The sequence below is a fragment of the Lagopus muta genome, chromosome 5, assembly GCF_023343835.1.
Source record: "Lagopus muta isolate bLagMut1 chromosome 5, bLagMut1 primary, whole genome shotgun sequence".
NCBI classification, from domain to species: domain Eukaryota; kingdom Metazoa; phylum Chordata; class Aves; order Galliformes; family Phasianidae; genus Lagopus; species Lagopus muta.
The window spans coordinates 46149956-46176387 of NC_064437.1; the positions used below are offsets into that span (position 1 = coordinate 46149956).

Sequence of the window (26432 nt, forward strand, 5' to 3'; positions counted from 1 at the left end):
TTGGATGGTAGAAGCACTTAGTGCATTCATGAGCACAAAGTCAGAGGCAATTTCTTAGGTCACTGTCCTAACATTACAGTGCTAGCCTACCTTATCCTGAGCTATCTTAACCGTATCAGCCTCCCTGAATTATTCTGTTTACCTAAATAGATCTGAGCTGCCATCCCTAATCCCTAATTCTCAGACCTATTCAATTTCAGTCCATTCTACGACAAATTACCTGATGTCTCCTTACTTGTTCAGAGATGTTTCTAAACATCGTGGTCTGTTTTGATCCATTCCAAGATCCCCCAAATCATCTTTAGCTGAGCTGCTTCAGCATCAGATGAGTCTTTTCTGCAGGAAGAGCACATAGAATACAAATTAAGATGCCAGACCCATCAGGGCTCCAGAACAAACCCTGCAGTTCCACTCCTCTCCACTCTTCCTAATCCATCTGCAAGGCCACGTATCTCTCGCTGCCAGCTTAGAGACACTGAATCATAAGAGAAGTGCACTCTGTTAAAACTTGACACAGGCTTTGGCTCAGCTGGTCCTATCGCTAAAAGGATTTTGTCTCTGATTAATTTTGACTTGTCAGTAGAGGTCTCTGGGCAGAATGAAGGAGGGTACCTTCCTGAATGTTTCTGATTAATGCTTCTTAGGAGGTGCCTGGAAATCTATCAACAATCTTAATTAAATTCAACCAAATAGATGACAACTAATTATTCAGGGAGTGGCTCATTTGGGACGATAGGTGAAGCGTGAGTCTGCAAAGATGTTATGGGGGGCAGATGGCCACTTGTCTAACATAGCAAAGCCTGTTTAAACAGTGATGTCCCTGACAGTGTTCCAATTCAATTTATACTCCTTCCAGCCCTGCAGGAGTTATTTTGTCCTTCACCACCTATTGTTTGCCAAAACAGTTAAAACTACCCTCTGTCAAGGTGTTACAGAACTTTTGCTGTGATTCTCCAGATGCTGCTCTTTGCAGATAGAAAGACTCTCTTTCCTTTTTCTCCTCATACACATCCACTGTCACCTGGTTCTTGAAGTGTTTCATTCTACTTATCATTACAGACCCAAAGATCATTAGCTCTGTTTTAGAATTCTTAACTGGAAATTACTACAGTGACAGAAATAAAAAAAATTTTCTCTTTTCGTTTGCAAAAATCAATATTTGGTATCAAATCAGTATTCTCCACTGAGGCTATTTTATTAGAAATTGCAGTCCTTCTGAAAGAACAGAAAACACAGATTACCAGTTTAACAAATAAAATACCCAGCTTCTTCCTGAAAAAAATCAAGCAGCACCTGCTACCAATTTTGGCAGGTGAAAGATAACTTCAGCTTGTCCAACACAATGAAATGGATTGCTGGATTTGTAACCTTCAGTCAGACATTTCTCTCCCTCACCTCTCAGGGACCATAAATTATCCCAATTTTTCAAGTCAATTCTGAGACGCAGCATTAATAGAATCTACTACGGTTTCATATATACACAGTTATGAGGACAAGGTATCTATTTTTAGAACATTAATGCTAATGAATAAAGCTGTCTTGACAGCTCTGAAATCCTCCCTCTAGTCACACAGTAAACAGGAAAATGCATGACAAGCAGGGAAGTGACTCAGACTGGCTAGTAGAGGACTGCCAAAGGGTGCACACGGGTAATTTCTTTATCACTTTAGTATTTGATATCGTTTGCTAAAATTCCCAAATAGGCTCGGTTGTGGTTTTGTGATTATGGGCACCTGTGCACTAAGAACGGGGTTAACAAAAGATGGCTGTATACAGTGTTTGTGATAAGTATCATGTAAGCCCTTCCAGCAGTCACAACATGAGTGATGACATTCAGCCTCTATTCAGCTGGTTTAGATATAAAGCAGAGAAGTAAGAAATCCACTGCCAAGAAACCTACACAAACAGATACCTTTCTCCAAAGTATGAATAACTGCTGCAGTGACCTTCCTCCTTGCCTGCTTTCATGTATTTGCATTAGTAGAAAGACAACTAGGATTGTAAATTGAATTCACTTTGGATAACGTTGGCAGTAGACTTTGGACATTAAAGAGCAATCCTCTCAAAATGAATTACTGTCTAAATTAATCTCAAATTCTTTATTCCTGGTAGAAGAACTCAGCCTTGAAGACACCCATTCTCAGAAAGAATACTTTGACAAGACAGGAGGAAAATAAAAGCAGAATAAATTACATCAAAAAGCATATAAAAAATAGACTATCAGTTATAAATATTTTAGCTATAAGGGAGTGTTTGTAGAGTGATGGGTATTCTTGTTCCAGAGCTGGTGTAAGCTACAAGCAAATTGGACAGTGAGAAGATGCATATGCCCTTCAAAGCTTTAAGACCCAGCTTCTCCTCCAAACAGTTGAAGAAGATGAAAGCAAAATGTTGGTGAGGGTCAACATTTTTCTGTTCACAGGACTGGATGTTATCAAGGTCAGCCAGCAGCCTGGAACAGAACTACAATCACAACTCTTCAGCCAGCTGGGAAGATAACTGCTCCTCCTGCCCCTGAGGAGCTTGCCTGGTAGCTACAGAACTTCATACCACACACTGGAACAACCATTTCAGCCCTAGCACAATGTACACAACAAGTGAAACAGATACAGTGTATTGACGTACATAAGCACACCGATTACAAAGCAGATGCATTAATTGTGACATACAGGAGAAGATACAGGGAGCACAATCTAACACTGCAGGTACAAGAGAAACTCTGGTATCTGAAGATACAAGAGAAACACAAGGTTTGGGGTGAATATCTTGGCTTCACTCTGTGCAGAGTGGTACCTGGTACTCATTACCTTTTGAGAAACTCATCACTTGTGAGACTGAAAAAAAACACAGCTGTATCTAGGAAGACACTAAGAGCTTGGAAGAGAGAGCTATTGAAACTGCCTTAGCTAACAAACTGAAAGCTGTATTTTGAAAACTTTAGAAAAAGCCCACAAAGAATATTTGTGATAAGGTTAGTTTCATACCTGTGCTACCTTCTCACCCATGTTAATAAAGGATATGGTGATCAAGAAGTCAAAAATACTCATATTTGGCAACAGTCATGAAACTCAAACACCCTTTTGTACTATATATACGCAGGGAAAAAAACACAAACTTGTTGTACTGGTGGATGTAATATACTGAGTAAAGATAAAAAATAATGGTGAAGGAATGCTTGGTTTCAAACTAGAAAATCCATACAGAGGGTCCTTAGGATCAAATTTTTACTAGCTATTCTTAAGTTTGTACCACCAGATCTTCAATTCTACTGTCATTTGACAAAGATAAGCTCATTTTGCTGTGCAGAAAGGTGAAGTGGGGAGTTAGGACCTCACTAATCAAGAATTAAGCAAGTGCTATGACACACGTGCTCGCATTGGTACTTAGTGATTGTTACTGCAAGGACAATACATAATGTATATCATGTCCAATTTTGGTAATGGCAGATAAATTATTAAAAAATAATAAAATACCTAGGCTTGGCAATACATCCCCCACTTCTAGAAATTCTACTTAAATTAAAGAATAAAATAGCAAAAAGCAGAATGTGCTAGCATGTGGACCTTACTTTTACATTTAGTATTAGAAGCAAACTCAGAATTTCTCCTGCCTACCCCAACAAAACTTGGATAAGAAAGGTTTTTGAAATACAGCTAATTAAGAAGACAGTCAATGAGGACCAACTGCTTTTCTATACAGATACATGAAATGAAGAGAATCTCAAGTAACTGAATAAATTAATTCAGACAATTTATTTAAATCTCTTTTAGCAGTTCAGTAGAAGCTCATATTCCAAGCTAAAGCAGTCTTAGTTTTCTTTATTTACTTCTCAAGCACACTGTGATCACTTCAATTCTGAATATACAGATCTATATCTTAATCTGAATTGAATAATCCACTTGAAAAAATAATACAGCTACATCCACCTAATCATCCCTGTAGCCCAAATACCTGGAAAGAAAGGAATGTATACTGGTGAATGCATTTTAGCTGAAGAGCCACTTGTTACTTTATTACAGGAGAAAAAAAAAGACTTGTACAAAAAGTTAGGTGAGATCAGTGTGTTGCATATGCATTTTCCATACCCACAAGAATGCAGAGATTAATTGCGAGTCTTTGTTCACAATGCCCGGATTTTTACACTACAGCATTACTGTATCACCTCAGAAACAAACACTGAGATGAGTGTCATCACCTATAAGAATATTATAGCCATAACATACCCAGAATATTATGAATTGGAATTTGAGAAGAAATGAGACTACCTGATCCATACGCAGCTTAACAATAGATGATGACTTATCAGATCGTGGATTTAGTCCTGTTCCCAAACTGTCGAAATAGGCTTCTGGCTCGTCCCAGCAACACCTGGACTGCCTTACAAAACGAAATCACCTCAAAGATCCAATGATCTACCTTTGGCATAGATACATCCTGGCTATTTATCCAGTAGTTATTTCCAAGGAGAGAGGAGAAGTGAGAAATAGCATCAGACTGTTAGAAACATCACTGAAGTGTGTGGCCTGTGCATTTAAACCCCTCAGACAAGAAAAACAAGTCTCCTTCCAATCCAAGATCAATTATTTCAGGAAGGTACCAGCATGGCAGGTGATGGCACATTCTATTTATCTACTAAGAGATACAGGTTATGCAGCAAAGATGATTTATATGTGATCACTTACTTTGAGGAACTCCAGTCACAGACCAGGATCCTACTGCATTAAGATTAGGTACAGATACAAAGCCACCTCTGTGTTCCCCATTCTGATCATCCATCTCAGCACAAAAAGACTGCAAGGTTCATCTCCAAACTAGAGGAAGCACTGGAAAAGCACCACCATTAAAATGTATTTGTCTTTGTAGAAAGATGCAGATACTCAAGAAGAACAAATCAAAGGCCTTTGAATCTCACTGAGAAATCAATCAGTCAAGATTATTGTTGGATTTTAAGGTTTTACAGAAACTTAAAAGAAACAAAGCTGCTCGTTCTACCCTGGTTCTGCACAATACCAGGCAATACTCTGTTGTTAAATATCTGGTTCAAAGTTGTGAATCCAACAATCTAGACTCTTGTCCCATTTGTATGTGTCACCTGGAAAGTTAGCGTAAGAGAAAAATGAGGCAGAGTAAGTGACCTGCCTATAGCTGTTCAGTTATCCTGAGAAGGAGGAAAGTTTGAGGCACATTCACTTGGAGAGAAGAGACTTTATTGCTGCAATTTCATAAGGCACAACTGCTCTCCACAGACATAAGTCTTCTTCAGAATATATTCACTGGAAAAGCTATTTGTTAATATCAGGTAAAAGAATAACTTAATGAGGAGAGCATGTGGTAAAATATAAAAAAGCAAGTGTTTTGAATATAAAAAAAGTTCCTGAAATAACTTAGGGCATTTGAGCAGAGTCTGAAATACATTCCTTTGAAATCAAGGAAGCCACAGGGAAGCAATACCAAATGCAAAATTCCTCTTCTGCTCCTCCTGCATGTCAGGAGGAGCTTCACACCACAGAGCTGAAATTCAGATACAAGATTCAGTTGCTAACATCTCCACAGCTGAAATCACAGCAGAGGATCACTCACTTCATGCACCAGAAAAACAGTCTGCAAGAGTTTCTTCTATTTGAAGGCAAATACCTGGAGAGAAGTAAGAATTCTCAGTCACAACTTTCAATGCAATTTTCAAACCAAGGGATGGATCAGTGTTGCCTGGTCCTCTTGAGAAAAATCTCTTGCATATAGTCCCAAAATCTTCCCTGATGTGACTCATTGTGATGAATCATAGCAGTGAGGGCCTCACCCTGATCAAGGCTTTGCCAATAGTCCTGAAGCCACATCTCTTTCCAACTGAAACAAATGAAGAAAAAAAGAGACATCATTTAAAAAAACAAAAACAAAAACAACACAAACGTATCTGAGCTGTAACAGCATTAATATTTGTTTTTCCCTTTCATCTAAGAGGAAAACAGTTCCAGGGATGGTCATGACAATGTATGTTGTTTCTGTGCCGTTGTGCTCCAACCCACCTGAAGTAACTTGCTATGAAAATTCTCCATGGAAAGCAAGCTTGCTATTACCTTCAGACCACTTTAGAAATATCAGCATGTGAATAGCATTAGTCAGAGAGACTAAATCATGAACTGTGAGGAATAAAACCTGCTATTAAAATGAAATCCTGTAGTCCTCATACAACTTTAAGAGTAGCCTTCCATGGCCAGAATGTGTGCTACAGATATCAAGGTATCAATCTTTTCAGACAAGCCATTAAATATGTACAGAATTCCTGTTAGTTGGAACAGGGAATGCATGACAAGAGAGAGCAATGCTGACATCCCCCAGCTGGCTCTACTCTTTTCCTCCAGACCATTTTCAGTGCACCCATTCTCAACCTTCTTACTGCACACACAGCACACCAATTCCCTCCCCATTCACATTAAGGCAGACTACATCTCTCATTTCTGTTGTATTGAGGTGTGGCAACAATTTGTTCAGCTAGTAACTACTATCCTTCTTTCCTGACAGACTGATTACCTCTTTTGTACTACAGCTGCTACCCAGCCCCATCAAATCAGCACAAATTCTGTACAGACCAAATGTGAGGCTCTTTTTAATCTGCGCTTCTCCCTCGCAGACAGAAGCGCAGTACTTCGACATTCACTCTCGACATCATACATTAAAGCCAGCATGACTGCATTGCCCAGAAACAGATCTCAGCCCCTATTCCAGGAAAAGCATATGAAATGCAGAACACGTTACAAGCACTTTCATTCTGAAGCAGCATAAAACTTGTATTCCATGAGAATTTGGTTTTTGTAGTTAACAGAATCATCTGTGGTGGGACATTTCTGCTCACAATTAACCTGTTAGTGTTGATTACAATATGAAGGATCACAGAGGCTTACTTTTGCATACAAAAACATCTGCCTACAGGTTCCTTGGTAAAATAAAGCACTTGGACACACTGTGAGACTGCTCTGCTTCACCACTCAACTCCTTAACCTTTGCTCAAGGAGCGCCAATGTGAGTTACATGTTTTTTGCAGCACTGAGTGAGGGCACCCATTAGTGAGTACCCTCACCCAGGCACAAGGCCAAGAGGCAGTGGGCAACAGAAAGTGACTGTTCTGTGGCTGAATTCTATCACAACACTAAGAGAAATCCCAGTATCCAAACAAATGTTTTGTCAAGCACGTTAAACAAGAATGCTTTTGTATTTCTCTTTTCATACCATTCTTACTGTTTCCTACTGTTTTTGAAGAAACAAGATGCACTCTCATTTTTTAACTTGGACAAAAACTGGCATACCAGGATGAACACAGTTGAAGAAATCCCCTGAAACTACCAACTACACACACCTGGAATGTTACTACCACAAGCTAAGGATCCACCTTTAATCCTGGCTGGTTACACACTTCTACTGCAAGAAATACCTTGCACTGTATGTGTGGCAAATCTGACACGCTTCTCAACTGTTTTTCTTGGTCCTAAATAAACTGTGACATCGCCATAAAATGAAAGTAGTAAAACCATGACAATTTCAAAACCTTATTGAAGACACACTGGCTTTTCTTTTCTTGAAAAGATCAAAGGAAAAAAAAAAAAATATATATATATATATATATATATATATTGCCCCCCCCCCCCCCCCCCCCCCCCCCCCCCCCAACCACAGATTAAAACTGTTCAGGTGACTGGAAAGGTATTATAACACAGCCTTCTTGTATTTATCCTGTTAAAACCCCACTTCCTATTTGGGAAATGACTTTATGTTGTGCAAATAAACAAAACATTTCTCTTCACAAAGGTGAGAGAACTGAGACACCACAATGCAGTGCAAGAATAATTGTAGATTCCAGTTCCTACCAAACATGTTTTCATCACGAGGAGCACTGCAACTCCTGTCTTCTGCACAAAGCAGACCGGAGTTCTATACAGTACACTATATGGTGACTGTATACTATACAGTGACTGACTTCATCCCCACACTCAGAGCTAAAGGACAGCAAAACAAAGATTCAGTGATGTGCTCTGGCTACAAACACTTGTTAGAGATATTCAGTCAACTCAGCACATTTGTCAGTACAAAAAACGGGCACCTGTGAATAAGATTTAGAGCACACACACGTGCACAGCATAATCATGTAATAGGATTCTAACTCCACAATATGGAGACTTGATCTGGGTCTGTTGTTTGGTGTTCCCGAAGCTGCCAGAGCCCACAGAACATTTACAGTCAGACCTTCTATGCTGCATACCTTTTGCCATTTATATCCCTGCATTGTTTTTCCACAATGGTGTTTTGTAAAGAAAGAAATAAATAATTGATGGCTCAGTAGACGGTTCTCTAAATTGACTGAGTCGTTGTCAAAATATTCCTGCAGAATTCCTGACAAAAAAATAAACATTACCTGAACACATTCTGGTAGCAATTTTGAATTTCTGTTGTGTTATTTGTAGTGATCATCTTGCATTTTGGAGATACAAACAGTGAAAGATCAGATGTTTATGGGACAGAAACCACAGTGCTTCACTGGAGATCCTCTTAATTAAGCCCCAGAAGGTGTATATATATGTATCTTCTAAAGCAGATCGCAGATAATGGACAAGTTTCCCTGGTACAATATTTTGGAGACACCATTAAGCAGTGGGAGAATACCACATTTCAGCAAGATATGGCAACTTCCCTGGGACGCCGCTGTAGTTTGGGTTACATCTCTACAAAACTCGGTGCTCATGAGCACTGCACAGGAAGTTGAAGTATTTTAACGTGCATTAAGTGGCGCAGGCACCCCATGCTATGTCTTCAAACTTATTTCTTTGCTGCCATCTGCTGCTCAAGTACAAGAAGATTTATGAAGAAGAGAACACTGACACACACAGACCTGGATACTACAGAGCACGTGATAAGGGAAAAGCACATTTTGCTATCAGGACTGATAAATCAACTAACCTCAAGAAAGCAAAGGACTACAAAGACAGGTCTGTTTAACATACCAGCATAACTTTTCTATTGTTCAACACAAGAATTAATTGTATCATGAAAAATGTTCCTTAGTGACACGCATGACAAGTTCTGTGGGATAGGGATATCCTAAAGAAACTGAACTACCTCAGCTTATTTTTCTTTCTTTATTTCAGCTGGCCATTTTCAAAAGCACCCAAATGTAGGAAGAAACAGCTCTCTGTCTTTTCTTCTAGTTACAGTGGACAGGTAACCTTACAAAAATTTTTTTAGAGCTTCAAATCCACACAGAATTCAGTTTTAGGTTACAGACTATTTGAAAATTTGTATTTTCAACTCTGGTATTCCTCTAGTATTTCCTCCTAAGTATTCAAGTCCTCAGTCTAGGAAATTATTAAGAAAGCTCTAAACTGATATAAGTTATGATAGAGTATACTAACAACTTCCTTCTGGACAGCGTATCAGATCTTTTCAGTATGTTCATGAAGTCATTAATCCTACAGTGGGACTAACATCAGCACGTTGCAGTGTTGCAATTGGCTGTCTGATGGCTCAGAATTGCAGACATTTGAATATATCCCTAGAAGGAAATTGTAGCAGACCACACAGAGAACTGTGACAAACATGGAAGAATGCAAGTATGTTACGCTAGCAATATGAACTACAAAGAGCACAGGTTTTAGGAACTGCAACAACCCTTCCATCCAACAGCTGACACTACAAACACTGTCCATGGCAAAATCGAGGTTTGGGAACCCAAACACTGACTTGTTTTGTACCAAGTCAGTACAAACACTAAGGATTAAGCACACCATGAAAACTAAACCAGAATCTTTCTTTCCTGTCAAAATTAGTTTCCTCTGCATTGGTGTCCTTATTCCTGTCTGACAACCTTCAGGGCAGCTCCAGGGCTCACTGCAACAGTGGCAGATTCCAGCAATCCCTGCATAGGGATTCCTATGTACCAATCCCTGTACCAATCCCTGCATAGAAGGACAAAAAGCACAGAATCTATTTTGTGCTGCAGGGCCCCTCTCCTGAAGAAATGGGATTGTGTCCTTCAGCATAGGCCAAAATTTTGTTCCGATGCCACAAAATATCTTGTGAAGTACAATGGGTGAGCCACACTTCTGCTTTAAAAGAAGTCAACAGGAGTGAATGAGGCCCACGCTAAACACTGTAGCAACTCTATTCTTCAGGTATTCATTCAAAAGGAGATACAGAGCTTCTCCCAAACACAGGCTAGCAAGTGGATCTCTGTACAGGAGGGATGTGGCGATGCTGGAGTGGATCCAGAGGAGAGCCTTCTTCTCCTATGAAGAAAGGTTGAGTAAGCTGGCCTTATTTAGCTTGCAGAAGAGAAGGCTCTGAGAAGACCTCACTTCCAGCCTTCTAGTACTTGAGGGGAACTTACAAGCAAGAGGAGGACCAACTTTTCAGAAGGTCTGACAGTGACAGGAGAAGAAGGAATGGCTTTAAACTAAAAGAGGGGAGATTTAGTTTAGATGTTAGGAAGAAATTCTTTACTCAGAGGGCGATGAAGCACTGGCAGACTGACCAGAGAGCTGTGGATGCCCCATCTCTAGAGGCATTCAAGGACAGCTGGATGGGGCCCTGAGCAGCCCAACCTGGTGGTTGGCACTGGGTGATAACTAATGTCCCCTCCAAACTAAGCCATTCTCAGTGCACTGCACTGAATAACACTCCCCCTACAAGCAGTAAACAAAATAAGGAAAAGGTAGACAAAAGAGAAACAAATTGCCCAAGGTCACAGAGCATCAGAACATATTATTGTGTGTCTCTCAACCACTAACCAGCACGCACCACCGGCCAAGCCTTTTCTTCAGCCTCAGTGTTACACAATATTAGCAGAACTGCCATAGCACCCACAAGGCATAATATGAAGTATAACTGGAAATGTACTAATAGATGCTTTAAGTATCAAATATTATTACTTATATATTATATATAATATATATTACAATATATATTATTTAAAGCTTTTCTGCTTCAAGAAGTATTGTACTGGTAAGTTACCTGTCTTCCCTGGGGAGGTCTTCAATACTTCCAAACCCAGGGGTTGGCATAGGGCATCCCATGTGCTGGAAATGAGCTATGTGAGGTGCAGGAGCTGGAGTTTTCCCACCAGACGTTTTGTGCTCCTGCTCTGCTCTGACCCGGGCGTTCTCCCTGTCACAGATGAAACACTCGAAGCCATTCAGGTAATTGGGCAAAGTCATGTCATTCACACCCCACTCCCGCCTCTCCAAGCTCTCTAGCAAGAACTGGTTTTTGATGCCATCAAGGTTTTTATACTCTAGGTACTTCATGTATTCCTCTCCATTCTTGTCAAGGAAATCAAGATACTTTGCCAGCTCTTGGGGGCTCTCAAAGTCATCGATAAGAATGATGGAGAGGTTGTTTGGCATCCAGTCCCGCACGGCTGGGGAGCCTCGGTACACTGGGACAGCACCCAAATGCATTGGACGCCACAGCTTCTCTGTCATGTAGTCGTTACATATGGCATTCTCCAAGGCCAGGTGGAACTTGTACCTGGCGATAAAAGCCATGAATTCGGGATCTTCTGCAGTGGCTGTTGAAGTGTCTCTCAGTCGCTCGCTGGGAAGCTCCCGGTTATGAAGGCATTTTCCATAGGAGTCAACCTATAAAATAACCAAAATAACAAGTCATCTACACAAAGTGATTTTTTTGCCTGGAGCTCATAGTCCTCCTAAAATTCCTAACTTTAATCAGTTCCTAACTACCTCAGTTGAGCCTCGCTTTACTCCCAACTTCATTCCATCTAGATGACTCCCAGATTTCCACTTCTCTTATAACAGCTTTAGTCATAAACTGAACGCTCAGTTCCAAAAGCAGCATAAACTACAAGTAAGGCAGAGGACAGGAGAAACAAGATTTTACAGGAAAAAAAACCAAAAAACAACAAACGTATTTATTAGAGAACTAAGGAGAAACTAAGAGTTAAGAAAGGGTATTCAGGTTCCTTCATGTTGGTTTAAAAGTCATATTTCTACTTCATAGGGAGCAAGCCTTTTCCAAACAATGATTTCACACAGCTTCCAGTCTCAGCAGTTTGGCAAAACTTTCCACTTGTTAGACTGAAAAAAATGATGGATGTAGGGAGCTGGAAGAGTACTGTAGAAAAACAAAGAGTACACTTGATCCAGGGTCTGCTTCGTGCTTTGACTATACAGAGGCAGGTTTCTAAAAAGATTTTGCCTTTGCTTTGTTACTTAACAAACAACGAACATGCATAAGAAATTAATCACTGCTAATAAAAACAGCAGAATCAACTCAGAAGAAAATGTTTCTAAGATTTCCCCTATCGACCATCCTTTAGTTTTTAAGAAAAGAAAGCACTAAATTTGTTTCCACCTCAAAGAAGCAGAGCTGTTTCAATCTGTGAAGCTGCTCTCCACAGGCGGTGCCCCAGCAGAGCCAACCGGCACAGGCACAGCAGAGCCCCACCACAAGGCAGACGAGGAGCAGACTCTCAAAACACGGCAAACTGCACGCCCATTCTTGTAAGTGGGAGCAAGGCTCGCCAATGGACTCGCAGCCTTCCTTCCCTCCCGCTCACCTAAAGCTCCAGATTCCAGCAGCGCACAGCGCTCGGTCCGCAAGATCTATGCAGGCTCGGCACAACTTTCTGCCGATCGCAAGCCGACCAACCCCGCAGCGCCCAGCAGCTCCCACCGGCACGCAGCTAGCCTTTCTGTCCGGCCTGCCGCTCCCCGTTACGACTCACGTCTCGGCAGAACCGAGGACAAACGCGCCCCGTTAACGGAGCGGCTCGGCCACGCGGGCCCGGCTCCCGCAGCGCCCCGCGCCGCCGCACGCACCTGGATGTACTTCATGAGCTCCCGCACGTAGCGGTCCCGGTCCGAGGGCACGTCGCAGTGGGACTGCACGTAGAGCACCGGCCCGTAGCCCCGCCGCCGCCACTCGTCCTTCTCGGCCAGGGGCAGCGCCGGGCCCCGCAGGTAACCCGCGCCGGGCAGCCACTGCAGAGTCAGCGGGTAGTCCGACTCGCGGCGGAAGGTGGCCGTGTAGTTGAAGAGGCGGATGCCGGGCGGGTGCGAGAGCAGGAAGTTGTTCATGGGCGACTCCTCGTGGAAGAGCGCCCACGTCTGGTGGGGCAGGCGGGGCAGCGGCGCCTCGTAGGCGCGGAAGTCGGTGCCGTAGAAGATGAGCGCCTTGGTGCGGCGGTGCCGCGCCGCCCGCCGGCTGCGCGTGACGAGGCAGGAGCCCCGCGGGCAGTCGATGCGCTCCGTGTCGCCGGGGAAGTGCGGGAAGAGGCTGCCGCTCCACCACAGCAGGATGGGCAGCGCCTCGTCACCCCGCGCGTCGTCGTTGCCCGGCCCGCGGTACGACGCCGCGGCCGCGAAGGCCGGAACCGGCGGGACGGCGGTCTGCGCCCAGCCCTCCGCCCCGCACGGCGTCCCCGCGTCCCTCGGCCCGGGCTCTCCGTCTCCTTCCCCCTCCCCCGCGGCGGCCCGGCTCCCCGCGCCCCACGCCAGCGCCAGCGTCACCCAGAGGCAAGCGGGCCCCCGCCGCGCCGAGCGGCCCGGCCCTCCGCCTCCCATGCCCCGCCGCTCGGCCCGCGCCGGCCGCCCCGCCGCCAGGAAACGGCCGCGCCGGGCCCGCCCTCGGGCGGCGCTGCGTGAGGAGGCGCGCGGGCGGCGGCCGCAGGGGCGGGGGGCGCCGCGCGTCTGCGCTCTGACGTGATCAGAACGCTCGTCCTCTCTGCCTCCAGCTCAGCGAGCGGGCCGAGCTCGGCTCCGTCCTGCCGGAGACAGAAGCGGGACTCCTTCCCGACGGAGCCGCTGTTCTGAATGAGCTCACGTGTAGCTGCTCTCCTGCACGAACATGGAAATAACGCCTTTGGTATAGAAATGAAAGGAAAGGGGGTACTTGCAGACCGCTCGCTGCAAAATGCAAGTTCTGAAATAAAAAAAACCTCGCTGAGATCAAACAGCGCCTTTTGTGCCTTTGCTCTCGTTGAATTTCTTATCGCCGTTCGCAAGAAAGAAAGGAGCAAAGCTGCTCCGCAGAAAAACAGGTTGTGAAGGAGCACCCGGCCAGACTGCAGCCCTTCCCCTCTCCTCCCTCCCGCAAAATACAGGGTTTGGAAAAATAAGCAGTGTTTATTTACTAACAATGACATAAAATACATCTTAATATATTTTTATTTCTTTACAAATTAAAAGATGCATTGGAAAAAAACAAGTGAAGAAAATGAAAGGTTCATTTTACGATCTCATTTTCACCCCCCACGCCCCTCAGTATTAACACTAGAAATTAGTATCTGTGGAAAGTTGTGGTTGCTGAGCCTTATATTCCTGGGAAGATTTTCCCCAGGTGGTTAAAAATCCTCTAGCTCTTTTGGTTGGAGGCAATGCATGGAATAAAACGTCAGCCACATTCATACAAAAACAAGGAAGGTTTTGTCAACTACTTTGTCAGAGTTTCTCCATACTCCCTTTTCTATGTAGTGATGGGAGGGAAGACAAATCAGCAGCGTCGTAAGAAAAATGGATTTATATACATGCTACAGGATATGGAGCTAAAACCACAGCCAGATATTTTTCTGATCCCAATAAGAACTTTTCTCTGAAGAGTCAAGCCCAGACAATAGCTCCTCTAACCACCCACAATTTTTCCTCCCCCTTGTAGTGCTCAAACTCCAGGGAAGTTTAAGAACACTTAAGTGCCCAAACTGCTACACAATCCCCCTTCCCATAGTGAAGGATCAAAGCCCTTAAAATTCTGAATCTGATTGCACTTTGCTCCTTCTTCACAGAATTCTTCTCAACCATCCCCGCAGAATGGAGTGGCAGAGTGGCCAACGTGGATGGACTCGTGTCTGAGGTATTTTAGTTTAACAAATAGGCTTATAAAAAGGATTTGTGCAAGCTGATAGGTAGAATGGAAAGCGGGTATAAACATCCAGTGATGAAACTTCACTACGGCCAAAACCCTTCCCAGTAACTGAAATCAGGTACTTGTAATACCTAATACAGGGCAGTCTAAACCTCAGTTTTTGTCCCCCGTTCCTTGTAATCCAGGGCACGAAGCTGTCTCAAATCTGGGTCAGTAGAAATCATACTCCTGCTTGTCTGCTATGAATTACAACAGTGTGGCCCAAAGTGGCCAGTTCCTTATCATCCAGCTCCCACACAGCCCCAAATCACCTTGTAACAGTATTTTCTGCTCAACTTTAAGAGGATTTTGCTCTCACTGCCATCTGGATAGATTCTTCTGCAGAAGAAGAGAGGCTACAGAACATGGACTGAGTGGGATATTATCACAGGGCTGTGAAATGAGAAAGAAAGGAGTCACCACTCATACCAACAAGAAGCACTACCTACCCCTGTGCTGTTCAGAAGCTGTTGATAGTTACTGAATTATTACTTCCTCCAGTGCAGATCTGCAGATCAACTTACAGCACAGGGAAGAAAGCAGAAATAAATCTGTCCTGCTGCCTACTGGCTTTCTATGCTTTTTTGGGGGGGGAAGATTTCTGGTTCAGACAAATACGATACACTTGTGCTCTGCAATGTCATTTTTCCTCTACAAAGAGAAAGGAAATGTTTGGCTGCTTCAGCTCCCATCACCCAACCTGCCTCTTGCCCTCCCAACCTGCGCACCCTCTGTACAGTAGGAGCATGCCCACGCGCCCATACAAACACACAGCAACTACTAGAAATTTTGAAGTTATCGCTTTTTCACCCAATGTTGAATCATGTACAGTGAACTGAAAAAAAAAACTACATTCATTACAACGGGATTAGCGAGCATGGGGCGGGGGGTGAACTCCTGCCAAGCACAGGAAACAATTTAGATACAAGTAAAAGACCTGGTATCAAAGGCCCTTGGTTTTTTTGTTTTTTTTTTGTTTTTTTGTTTTTTTTTTTTTAAGCCCTCACCAGGAAAAAGAATTCATCTCTCATATGGGACCAGGAGAGGGTGAAAGGATTTCTGCGTATGTCATGTGTATTAAAAATTATGGAATTGTACAGATTTCTATGTTGTCCTTTTTGAGGGCGCTGGACCTTCCGATCAGATCATTAGAGAAGACTGAAATGTCACTGCTGAGTTCCAGCACCACTCCCTCCTCTAGCTCAGTAGCTGCCGAATCTCCTTGTGCATGTGACACAGGAAGTCCACATATGAAGCCCCCCCAGTTAGGCTCTTATCCTCCACCAGAAAATGTTTGAAGAGCATTTCCAGCTTATCTTCTTGCTTCACAATTATTAACTGCCAACAAAAACATGATAGTTAGCACAATTCATGCTCTTGGGAAAAAAAAAAAGCTAGATAGCTCAAAATACAACCAAGACAACTAGAAACACAGCAAATAGACCTTCTGTGCTTTCACTTTCATACTTGTGTTAAGTCTCAGTCATATTTATAAAGAAAACTCCACATACATAGTTTGTGGAGAAGTATAATTAGATTGAAAATCATTAGCTTTAGAGCTTGGTAAGCATGAACTCTAAAACTAATACCAGATTTTTTTTTCAGATCCTTGAAAAAACGTGTAAGTTTGAATCACAGTTGTTAAGACTGTGTTCAGCATTAGGTTTTACATGAACAGGATTAGCATCACCTGCTTTGCCAGGAGTAAAAGAGGTGAATAAGAGCTGTGAATAACGATCAGCATTTTTACCTTCATGTATCGGGATCTCTGCAGGTGAAGCATGTCAATAATAGACCGTACTTTCTTTGAAAAGGGGTTTTCCAGGACAGGCAGGGTACTCTGGAATGGAAGATATCCAATCCCCGTTAGTCAGGTGGAGAAATAGAACAGCATTAAACAAAGCCAGCAAAAACAAGAACAACACAGCAGGACTGGCATATTATTTAACATTACAAATATATTTACTGTCACAATTTCCTTGACTTCTGCTATTACAAAAGGAAATGTCACATGGTATCATAACTAAAGATTGATTATTTTTGTATCAGCTGTTCTTATCACCAATGGCAATGTGGCTTGCCAGATTAAGCTAGGCAAAAGGAAGTGTACATGCTCAGACTGGATGTCTCCACTACTTTCATACACCCATGCTTCTCATTGTTATTAACACAAAAAAGTTAAAATTATTTTCTCAACTTGCTTTCTCAACGTTTCAACTACTGGGCAACTACCACAGACAGCAACTCCCACAGTGCCACCCAGCTCACCAAGGTGTTGCTAATCTGACTGAAGGATGACACTCCAAAGAGGTTCTGGATCAGGCCTTGCTGCACGTTCACTCCCACCCACACAAAGATGTTCAGCCCATTCTCCAGCAGGTAAATGTCACCCTTGGAGAGACGCTCCTCTGAGTTTCGGATTGCTGCCGGTAAGGAGTCACTGTCAACATCTGCTTTGGTCTGTTTTAGAGTGAAAAAATCAGAGTTATAAAACAAAAACATTTAGGAAGTCTGGAAAATTTCTGTCACAAGATCCTAGTGGTTTTTTAATGTTTATACCACTGCAGTAGCTGTGACTGAAGTATCATCTTTCTTGACTAGTTTTCGTATTGAACAAGACACTGGTAAGAGACTATTGGTTAACAAAAGAAAACAGAAGTTGCTCTGAAAGTAATCTGTAGTTTCAATACTGCTTCCTGGAGCATTAATGTAATTAGTATTTAGTGTTATTTCAACAACTACAATACTGGAAATCGAGAATAGTAAGAGAAATTTCCCTGCAACAACTAAAATCACAGCAAGATTACAAAAAGCCTTACAATTTAAAAATAAAAAGCTACCACAGATTTAAAGGATTTTTCCATGCCACTGGTTACATGCTCACGGCTCAGAGCAAATCCTCCGACAAATTCACAAGAGGCAGAAATACAGCCATCACTGAGTGAAATTAACCCAAGTATCTCAATGGATGCCAGATCCCAAATACCTCTCAAATGGCTTTCCACTGATAAAACACAAATGCCAGTCACTGGGACAAGTCAAGACAACAGCGAATCTCAAGCGTTACGAACGTCTCAAAAGACTCACCAGGGGCAAAAGCCTGGGATAAAAGAAGACATTTGTTTCTGCCACGTCCATGGATGTGACTAACTGACGAATGTAGGCACGGTCATCTGTTGTGACCTCTGGACCAGGCTGAAGGACGTCACTCTTCAACACACAATTCAAGTAGACAGGAAGCAGCTTCATGCATTCAGGAAGAATCAGCTACAAGTCACAAGCATACAGAAGATGTTCAGCTCTCTTGCTGAGTAAGCTTATGCCTGACAAAACAAGCCTAGAGTGAACCAACAGTGCGGCACAAATGCGAGAGCAGAAAACTGACAATCTATATACAATATGGACCTGCAAAAGTAACATAGCTGGAGCAAGTAGTGCTTTCTGAGCTCCAGAAAATTGTCCAACAAGCCATTCTCAACCATAGTTTCACTTGTACTCTCCTTTTCTGTTTTTTTGAATAGGCAAAATAATCAAGGAATCTGCTAAAATCACATTTTAGTATCTAAGTCCATGATTCAAATTAAAGCATCAGAGTTTACCTGGCCAGCAGAAGATGGACTAGCACAGTTTTTTCGATAGCAAGCCAGGATCTGTGCACACTGATTTATCAGTGAATCTCGTACAGCCTTTACTGGGCTATTGAGAACTCCACGATATGCTGCAGAGAAAGGAGAAATAAATGGGACAGTTACAAAATGACTGCTGACAAACAGTAAAAAAAAAACCAACGCTATTTCCACAAAGTAAGTCTAAACAACTATTGTTTATAGTTTGGGAGTAGTTCAAGTACAAACAGTGGAAGCATATTTTTGGACAAATGGTCCAAAAATAAACAATTATTGAAAGCTGTCTGAATTCATACAAAGCTCTAAAAATATAGGTAACAAGTTGTAGGATAAGGCTACACCTTCTACTTGAAACTCTTGTCCTAAGCAACAATATCTTCACAGCTTTGTGCTCTTTCTCCTAAGTGGCTGAAGTATGAAGATTGCTCCCTGACACTTGATTCACAAAGACTGAACAGGTGTCACTGAATGACAATTTGAACGGCAGTTAAAGCTTAGGATTCTTGTTAACATATCTATTCTTACCATATTTAGCCAAGTAATTTATAAGTGTGTCTGTCTCGCAGTTTCGATAGAGGTCAGCAAGCTGTGTACAACAGTTCAGTGAGAGGTTGTGAATCCGGAGTCGCCGCTGTCCTGCACAGCTTGTATATAGCAGAGCACACTGTATGAGACAAAAACACCAGGGTATAGGAAAATGAGACACTGTTACAATAAGCTAGGCAGGGCTTGAGCATACTTCTTTAAAAATTAAGACTCAGATGCTTTAACAAGCAAGAAAATTATGTAGAGGATTTGCACAGTAAGCTAAAAGCATCTGCTAAGAATCAGCATTAATGAAAGATAACAAGTGACAAGCATTTTTAATCACAGAAACTTGTCTTGGAAAATAGTCTGTGGATTGAAGCTTTTGAGGTCATCCTAAGGCCATATATCCTGAAAATTTAGGGGAACATTAATGGACAGAAACAATGAACAGTTCCTTGAGGGAATGTCAGTTTCAAGGCAACAGTCGTCCTCTTCAATTGGCACACTACCAACTTAGGCTTTGGTTCTGGCCTTGGCACACTTCTGATAAGAATTCTGAATTAGTTCCCTTCCTTTTTCTAGAAAGCCTTCTGCCCTCCACCTCACCTGGAGGAGTGCACCACTGTCTTCACTCAGTTTGTCATCATGCTTGAATTCAACTGTGATTGTTTTGTCACAGTCCAAGCCTGCCATCTCCACATCAGTTGTGTTGCTCATATAAAAAGCTCCAAAAAAGTCAGTTGCTCGAATGCCTACAAAAGGAGGATACACAGAAGTATATAAATAAGTTGTACTTTTCAGCAGAATAACAAGACAGCCTCTGGAATCCTGAAAACCCCATCATCAGGAAAACAATAAATTATCTCAAGAGACTTCAGCAGGAATCTTTTTTCAGTCTTTACAAAATGTTAAAATGACAAAGCTCTAAGAGAACTTTTTGCATGGCATAGCCTCAGAAAGTCTTAAATAAGGGCGAAAACTGTTACTTCCCATATGGTATGCTTTAAGTGGCTAATTTATTAAAACTTACTCATGCTAACACCCACCTGTGCTTGTACGTACTCTCATCACAGCATCAAATCCCACTTCTTTCTGGACATCTCTTCTTAAGTCATTCAGGAACCTATCTTGGTCTGTCTCAAGCTACAACATGATAAATAATTCAAGTTTCACCATAAATCAGAGTCGCTATATAAACTACAAAGTAATTTTTAACAAGGCATCACTGCAGGAGTACTTGAAAAAAACCAGTCAGCACGTTGTGCTTAGTGCCCTACTGCTATATTATCATGCTAGAAGTTAACAGAATAACTTGTTGTTCTTCATACATTCTTTGTGTAAAGGCAAAGCTAACAATCTTTCGGCAAGATTCCTGCACCACTTTGGAGATAAAGTGTTACTTCAATTTCTTCTTCGCTATGGTTTACACCCCGAAGAACAGTAACTTTTATTCAGACCAAGTATCAGTCTGATTCAGCAGGGCTCTTACCTGGAAATACGCATACTTATAAATGGAGCCTCCTGTCTGATAAGTTACTACACCTAATGTTGCCACATCCAAATACTGGTTTGGAAACAGGAACAGATCCACACAACAGCCCTGGGCTACACAGTCCTTGGCCAAATTGTTGTAGAAGCTTGTCTGAGGTTGAAACAAAGTCTAAAAAAATAAGTCAGAGACAATACAAAAAGTTTATGGTTAAAGAAAAAGAAAAGTATATGGGGTGGGGGTTATAATCACAATCAAAACAATCTTATGCTAAGTCTCACTTAAGGAAACTCAGAGTTATATGAAAGTCTTCATAAGTCTGCCTTCAAGAAACAATGAAATGTCATGAAAATTACTTCACATGTTGCTTTAATCCTGAATTCTGTTCACTTTAACATACCTATAGTATTTTATCCTGTACAATAAACTAGGACATACCTTTTCTTCTTGTACCAGAGCTGTCTACACATCTCTGATTGAGAGCAGAAGATAAAAGCAGAATGTAGAAAGATAATAGCTTTGATGGTTACATTATATGCTAGCTCCTTCTCATTCTTTCAATGAAATGTCAGGTTAATTTTATCCCATGTAAAGTACAATGTAGAACTGTACCATAAGCATCATGCAAGTCATTGTTACCTTCTCCTTATCTGTGTTGATCAGTTTCTTATCATCTCTGTTCTTTAACTTCCCTGGGGCCTCTGCAATGGGCAGAGACGTGTGGAAAATGAAGAGCTTGCCAGCACACTCAGCTGCCTGTAGAAGAGAGGGGGTTAAAGCTGCTCAGGTTAGAAACATTTAATAAAAATCTTCAGGGAAAATGTGATTCAAGGACATGCATACAAGCATCTTTATTGCTTCATTTCTTTATGTCAGGAACTAAACACGCATCAGACACAGATTCAGTAATTACTTGGTTATATCAGTAATACCTAACACTGGGAGCACAGATTCCTGATCAGTTACAGAAAATGAAGTTTCCGTTCCTCTGAACCTGTGCTAGATCGCTGGTAGGGAGAAAAGAACTAGCTACAGGATGACAAGGAAATCTTAATATTCTAAAGCAGCTAAAAAAGGTTTTGCACAAATGAGTTAGATTGGTTTATTCTGATTTACAGCTGCTGAGCTTGTAGAAATAGAAAAGCCACAGAATCATAGGGGTTGGAAAGGACCTCCAGAGATCCAACCCCTCTGGTAAAGCAGGTTCCCTACACCAGGTCACACAAGTAGGTGTTCAGGCAGGGTCTTGAGTATCTCCAGAGAAGGAGACTCCACAACCTCCCTGGGCAGCCTGTTCCAGTGGACAGTCATAGAAATGGTAAAGGACTTTGTAATCTGACTTCCGAGAAATCCTTAATTTTAAATAAATTAATTTTAAATAAGCCTATATGAACATTAGCAGTTTTTAGTAGATTATTTGCTCTGCCAAATTCAGTATGTGAGAATTCAACTGGTAGTTAGAATTGTATCTTGACTGAAGGACTGCCACCAAATTTAAGCATAGGGGATACTTCTAAGAACATACCTGACAGACAAATAAAGCTATAAGAACAGATCTGGGGAAAATCATACAGGAAATCAACTTGATCAGTACACACAAGTCTGAGTTAAATCACACATGCAGTCACCTAGTACTGGAATGGAAGAGTTTTGGAAAAGTTTTCTGGGTTAACACATTGGTATGGGTAACTCAATAGATTGCTTTCTTTCCTTTAACTAAAGATTATATTTCAAGCACAGCATTAGAAAGATACCACACTACAGAATGCCTAAATAAGACATGATGGAGTTCAGCACTGGGTTTTAATGCTGGAAGGATGGGGTTTTTTATGGTAGGGTCTAGAAACTGCTCAGAGCAAAAATGCAGCCAGGTCACCAAGGTTAAGTCACATTTCTTGCGCTTTGTGCAAAAATGCTTTATGAAAATAAGCAAAAAAAGAGCCACCTACATAGAACTGGAAGTACATATACCTTCTTTAGCAGCCAAGTACTCCCTACACGTACCAAGTCTATCAACAGCAAGAAGACTCAGAAAAAACTTCAGATTTTTCTTAGAAGTGTATGAACATGAACTTCAGAGCAGTGAAAACAATTTGCCATGACAACACATTTACTAACCTTTAGTGCTTCCAGCCCTGCTTGGATCACAGGTCCAAAAACAGTTTCTGTTTCTCTTGTGTCTGCAAACATTTCTGGAATCTGGTCCAGCAAGCTAACAAAAAACAAAAGGAAAAATTCAGGAAGATTAAATTTAAATGGTAAAGCCACATAGAGATGCTGTTGGTGAGCTACTAGACTAGGTGGCTTAAACAAGTGTCCCTAACAATATATGAAGTATGTGCAAGTCTATATACATAATCACTTATTCTCCCCAGTATTTGGCATGTCATTAGTTTGCTGTGGAAAAGAACTCATGCTTTGTAATCCCTTACTGACTTTCTCAGCAGCTTCAGCTGATGCCTATATCAACAACTCCTCTGTATTTTGCTTTTTTAATATACTCCAATGTATACTGCTAAATAAACTCTTACGAAAGCCTACCAATACTTTGCACCTCTTTGCAAAAATCTGTGTGCTACTGAAAGATTAACTGGTTTAATGGACAGCTTTGTATTTGTTCTTGTTAATGCACTACAAATATACAGCTATAATTTATAAAAAAAACAACCCAGAACAACAAAACATGCACTGTCTAGTTCCCAAAACCAATTTAACAACACATCATGGTTTAATTAATATTAGTTTGCCAAAGTTTTGTCAATTTCCTATTCTTCCCTTGTGAATTTTATTTTCTCTATTCTGCTCATTTAATTTTCTCCAGAGAACTAAAGTTGGAAATATCTGTTGTCTTACTTTACAGTTACTCAGGCAACTGCCTTAAAGACAATGATTCAGTATTCTTATCAATTACACTCTGCATCACATTAGTTGTGGTTTTTGTTTTTTTTCTTTTAAGTTTGCTTGTTCACCCATAAAGACCCACCTGCCCCAAATTCCATTATATGCACCCACTGTCAAGCTGGACTACAAGCCAAATACACTCTTAAAGAATTGTCCTGTTTTGTCCTGCAAGTTTAATCTGAAACAGTATACAAAGCTAATATATAGAGTGACTTCTAGGTGTATAACAGGACAAAGAAACAGTGAACATTACTTTTAAACACAATGCCTGAATCTATCAAACTAGACATTTCCTACACACATCATAACTCAATTTAAGTTACCTGGCAATAACTGTCCTGGACTCATTCACATTCACCAGAAAGCCATCGAGGAGTGGCACAAACATGTCTGCCACATCTGAGACAACCATCATTTGTGGCTGTGCCAACGAGCTCTTCACGTTGTAGAAGTGTAATACTTTGTTGTAAGTGACAAAGCCTACTCGAATGGCAGATTCCTCCATGTTGCCTTCCCTGTAAGAGACAGACATCACATCTAAGTAGACGGTGAGTGAAATCATTATACAGGATACAGCACAGTAAGGGATAAGGGAAAAATGAAAGGAAGGAAATCTGTTACAGCTAGAAAGAACTCAAAGATGTCCTGCTTGATCTCATTGTGAAAATAAGCTTCATAGGCTTTTTTCCAAGGGAGAAAGTAAGATCCCTCCATTTGGACTGGATACAACAATTTACAATGTCCCTTACCTGGGCAGATAATCTAGTATCGACTTTAATTCTTCACATATTAGTCTCACTAAGCCACTCTTCACAGCATTGTAAGACACATCAATCATGAAAATGAAAGCAGGTGGACTGGGAAACTTGTTATTCTGTGGAAGAGGGGGAAAGAAATCACATTAAGTTCATCTAATAGCTCTGTAACATGAATAAATGAATGATGGCCCAAACTCTAATAACTTTCATGTACATTCCACCCATGAAAAGCAATTGTTTCTTCAGATCACTTTCCATCCCTGTTCAACTAACAAAGTTAGTTAGCACTCTACACTTGAAACAGATCAATGTTACACGTCCCTGACAGATTTTGTTCAGTGAACAGAAGCATAACCACAACTGAGGACAGACAGTGAAAGTAGAGTGTGACATCTCCTGTAGTTTAAGACCCTGGAATTTGTCTAGGACTTGTTCTAGATGATTTCTTCAATACAGAGCAAAACATTTTCCTCCAGGAGCTGCAACCTTTCCCTTCTACTTACATATCAAGTCTACTTTGGGAAAAGAACAGTTTTCTCAAGTCTGTAGATCATATTGAAAAGGATGCACATAGAAAAAACAGGAAACCAGAATTTTCAGAAGAGCTAAGAAGACCACATCTCATTTGACTTAAAAATGTATCCTAAGCTGTTAATTGCAACATAATGGATTTTCCTTTCACTAAACCTGAAGCATCAGAAGGTAACTAGTGTAGAATTGCAACATTTAGGTTGCAATCTATTTTTCCGAGTTTTAAGTTGCTTTAACATGCACTGCACAGATGTCACCCTCAGAAGTTAGTTAGGATTTAAGTCTTCAATCAAAAGTGAGATAGCTCTAATAATACGTATTTCCATTCTATTCTTGTGTTTTTAACAACTATGGCAGTAGCTGAAATGTAATTTCAATAGGTAAAGGTCGTTTTCCGTACCAAGTGGCACATCATATCATCACTATTACTGCATTCTTCTTGAACCTCTTTTACCTTCTCCTTGTGCCCCCCAAAAAATAGAGACACTTTCTCCTGCAGAATTGCTATGGTGACAAAACATATCCCAGCTGTAAGTGGTTATATAGCTCCAGAAGAGAATGACAGAGGCAGCTATAACAAAGTACTACTTTGTACTACTTACAGTCATGGAAAAGTTGTTTTATATTTAAAAGCAAAACAAAAATACAGTAATAAACACATACTGTACCTTGCAGTAGTCAACTGTTGCCAGAAACTCATATGAACCCAGTGATAACTCAGGTCGATCATAGAAATCTACTCGCTTTCCAGTATGATCCAAATGCTGGAAGTAGTGAGCTGGCACTGGGGGAAAAAAAGCAACTTCAGAGATGTGACCATGATAAACACTGCTGCTAGAGAGCTAACGTGACAACAGCTGGTTCAGATGAAACTTCAGGAAAACTAGCTAGTTTGCAAGCATTACAAGAATCACTGCTCCAATTTAAGAATGTCATTAAATCCAACAGATACAGATGAACTGCTTCTAGTTTGTCTTATGCACAAACTGGCATGCTGTATAGTCACCACTGTGCTTTTCTTTAATCTCCTTTACATTTTCATTTTACATTTCATATCAGAAAGATCACTGCAACATGCTCTTTGGGTTTTTCTGAAGGATTTAGTCCAAAGGAAAAAATACCAGTCTTGTAAAAGCAGTAAAGAATGACTTGCAATAGAATCTGATGCAAACTGTAGGCTTCAATATTACTGATTCTGTTTAGGCACACCAAAAACTGAGCCACTCCTTTTGCTATGAGTTACTCAAACCACTCAAAACTTCATCAGTTCAAAACAAAGTGATACCATTAAAACTGTGTATATATAAAAAAAGAGATCACTCTCTACTCTCCAAGTATACACTCAGTACAAGCTGTTTGTTTTTTTTTTTTTTTAATGCTGAAAATAGGGATTGTTCTGAAGTATTAGGTACAACTACATTATACTTCCACAGCATTTCTTTCACTGGCTGCCTCTGAGCTTCCTTCCTTTTCCTACAGCTGCTCAGTTATTGCAGGTACAGCCATTTATAAAGCTGCTGAGTGCACAATGTCAGAGAATGCACATGGGCTATGAAAAATCACCATAAAAGTTTCTCTTGTTTGTTTCTTAAACCAGCCATTTCCAGTCTCAGCTAACTTCCTATTTTGGTTTGCCATGGACACGTTATGCAGAGTAACTGAGGTGATGAGAACAAAAGCCAGCAGTGCTACCAAATG

General features: G+C 41.3%; 2 protein-coding genes across 6 annotated transcripts in view; both read right to left on the minus strand.

Moving 5' to 3' along the window:
• Positions 1–3729: 3729 nt before the first annotated feature.
• Positions 3730–13565, minus strand: FUT11 (fucosyltransferase 11). The gene is made up of 3 exons (XM_048945686.1): positions 12822–13565; positions 10996–11621; positions 3730–5844 (listed from the first exon to the last, which is right to left on the minus strand). The coding sequence occupies exons 1-3, from the start codon at positions 13563–13565 to the stop codon at positions 5697–5699; spliced, it is 1518 nt and encodes a 505-aa protein (XP_048801643.1). The 3' UTR covers positions 3730–5696.
• Positions 13566–14140: 575 nt separating this feature from the next.
• Positions 14141–26432, minus strand: part of SEC24C (SEC24 homolog C, COPII coat complex component) — a 35618-nt gene continuing 23326 nt past the window's right edge. For all 5 annotated transcript variants that reach the window (XM_048944551.1, XM_048944548.1, XM_048944550.1 and 2 more), the window contains 14 exons: positions 25403–25518; positions 24195–24319; positions 23769–23960; positions 22663–22756; positions 21184–21300; positions 20545–20715; positions 20102–20198; positions 19662–19807; positions 19053–19191; positions 18501–18619; positions 17989–18168; positions 17170–17361; positions 16652–16741; positions 14141–16239 (listed from right to left, as the gene is read on the minus strand). In XM_048944551.1, coding sequence (XP_048800508.1) covers positions 16099–16239; positions 16652–16741; positions 17170–17361; positions 17989–18168; positions 18501–18619; positions 19053–19191; positions 19662–19807; positions 20102–20198; positions 20545–20715; positions 21184–21300; positions 22663–22756; positions 23769–23960; positions 24195–24319; positions 25403–25518 — 1919 coding nt within the window. In that variant the 3' untranslated portion in view covers positions 14141–16098. The remainder of the gene's footprint in view (positions 16240–16651; positions 16742–17169; positions 17362–17988; positions 18169–18500; positions 18620–19052; positions 19192–19661; positions 19808–20101; positions 20199–20544; positions 20716–21183; positions 21301–22662; positions 22757–23768; positions 23961–24194; positions 24320–25402; positions 25519–26432) is intronic.

Coding starts and splice junctions, on each gene's coding strand:
- FUT11 (XM_048945686.1), bottom strand. CDS start 13,565: ATGGGAGGCGGAGGGCCGGGCCGCTCGGCGCGGCGGGGGCCCGCTTGC. Junction 11,622..12,821: donor AGCTCATGAAGTACATCCAG/GTGCGTGCGGCG, acceptor GTTATTTTATAG/GTTGACTCCTATGGAAAATG. Junction 5,845..10,995: donor GACCTCCCCAGGGAAGACAG/GTAACTTACCAG, acceptor CATTTGTTTCAG/TTGGAAAGAGATGTGGCTTC.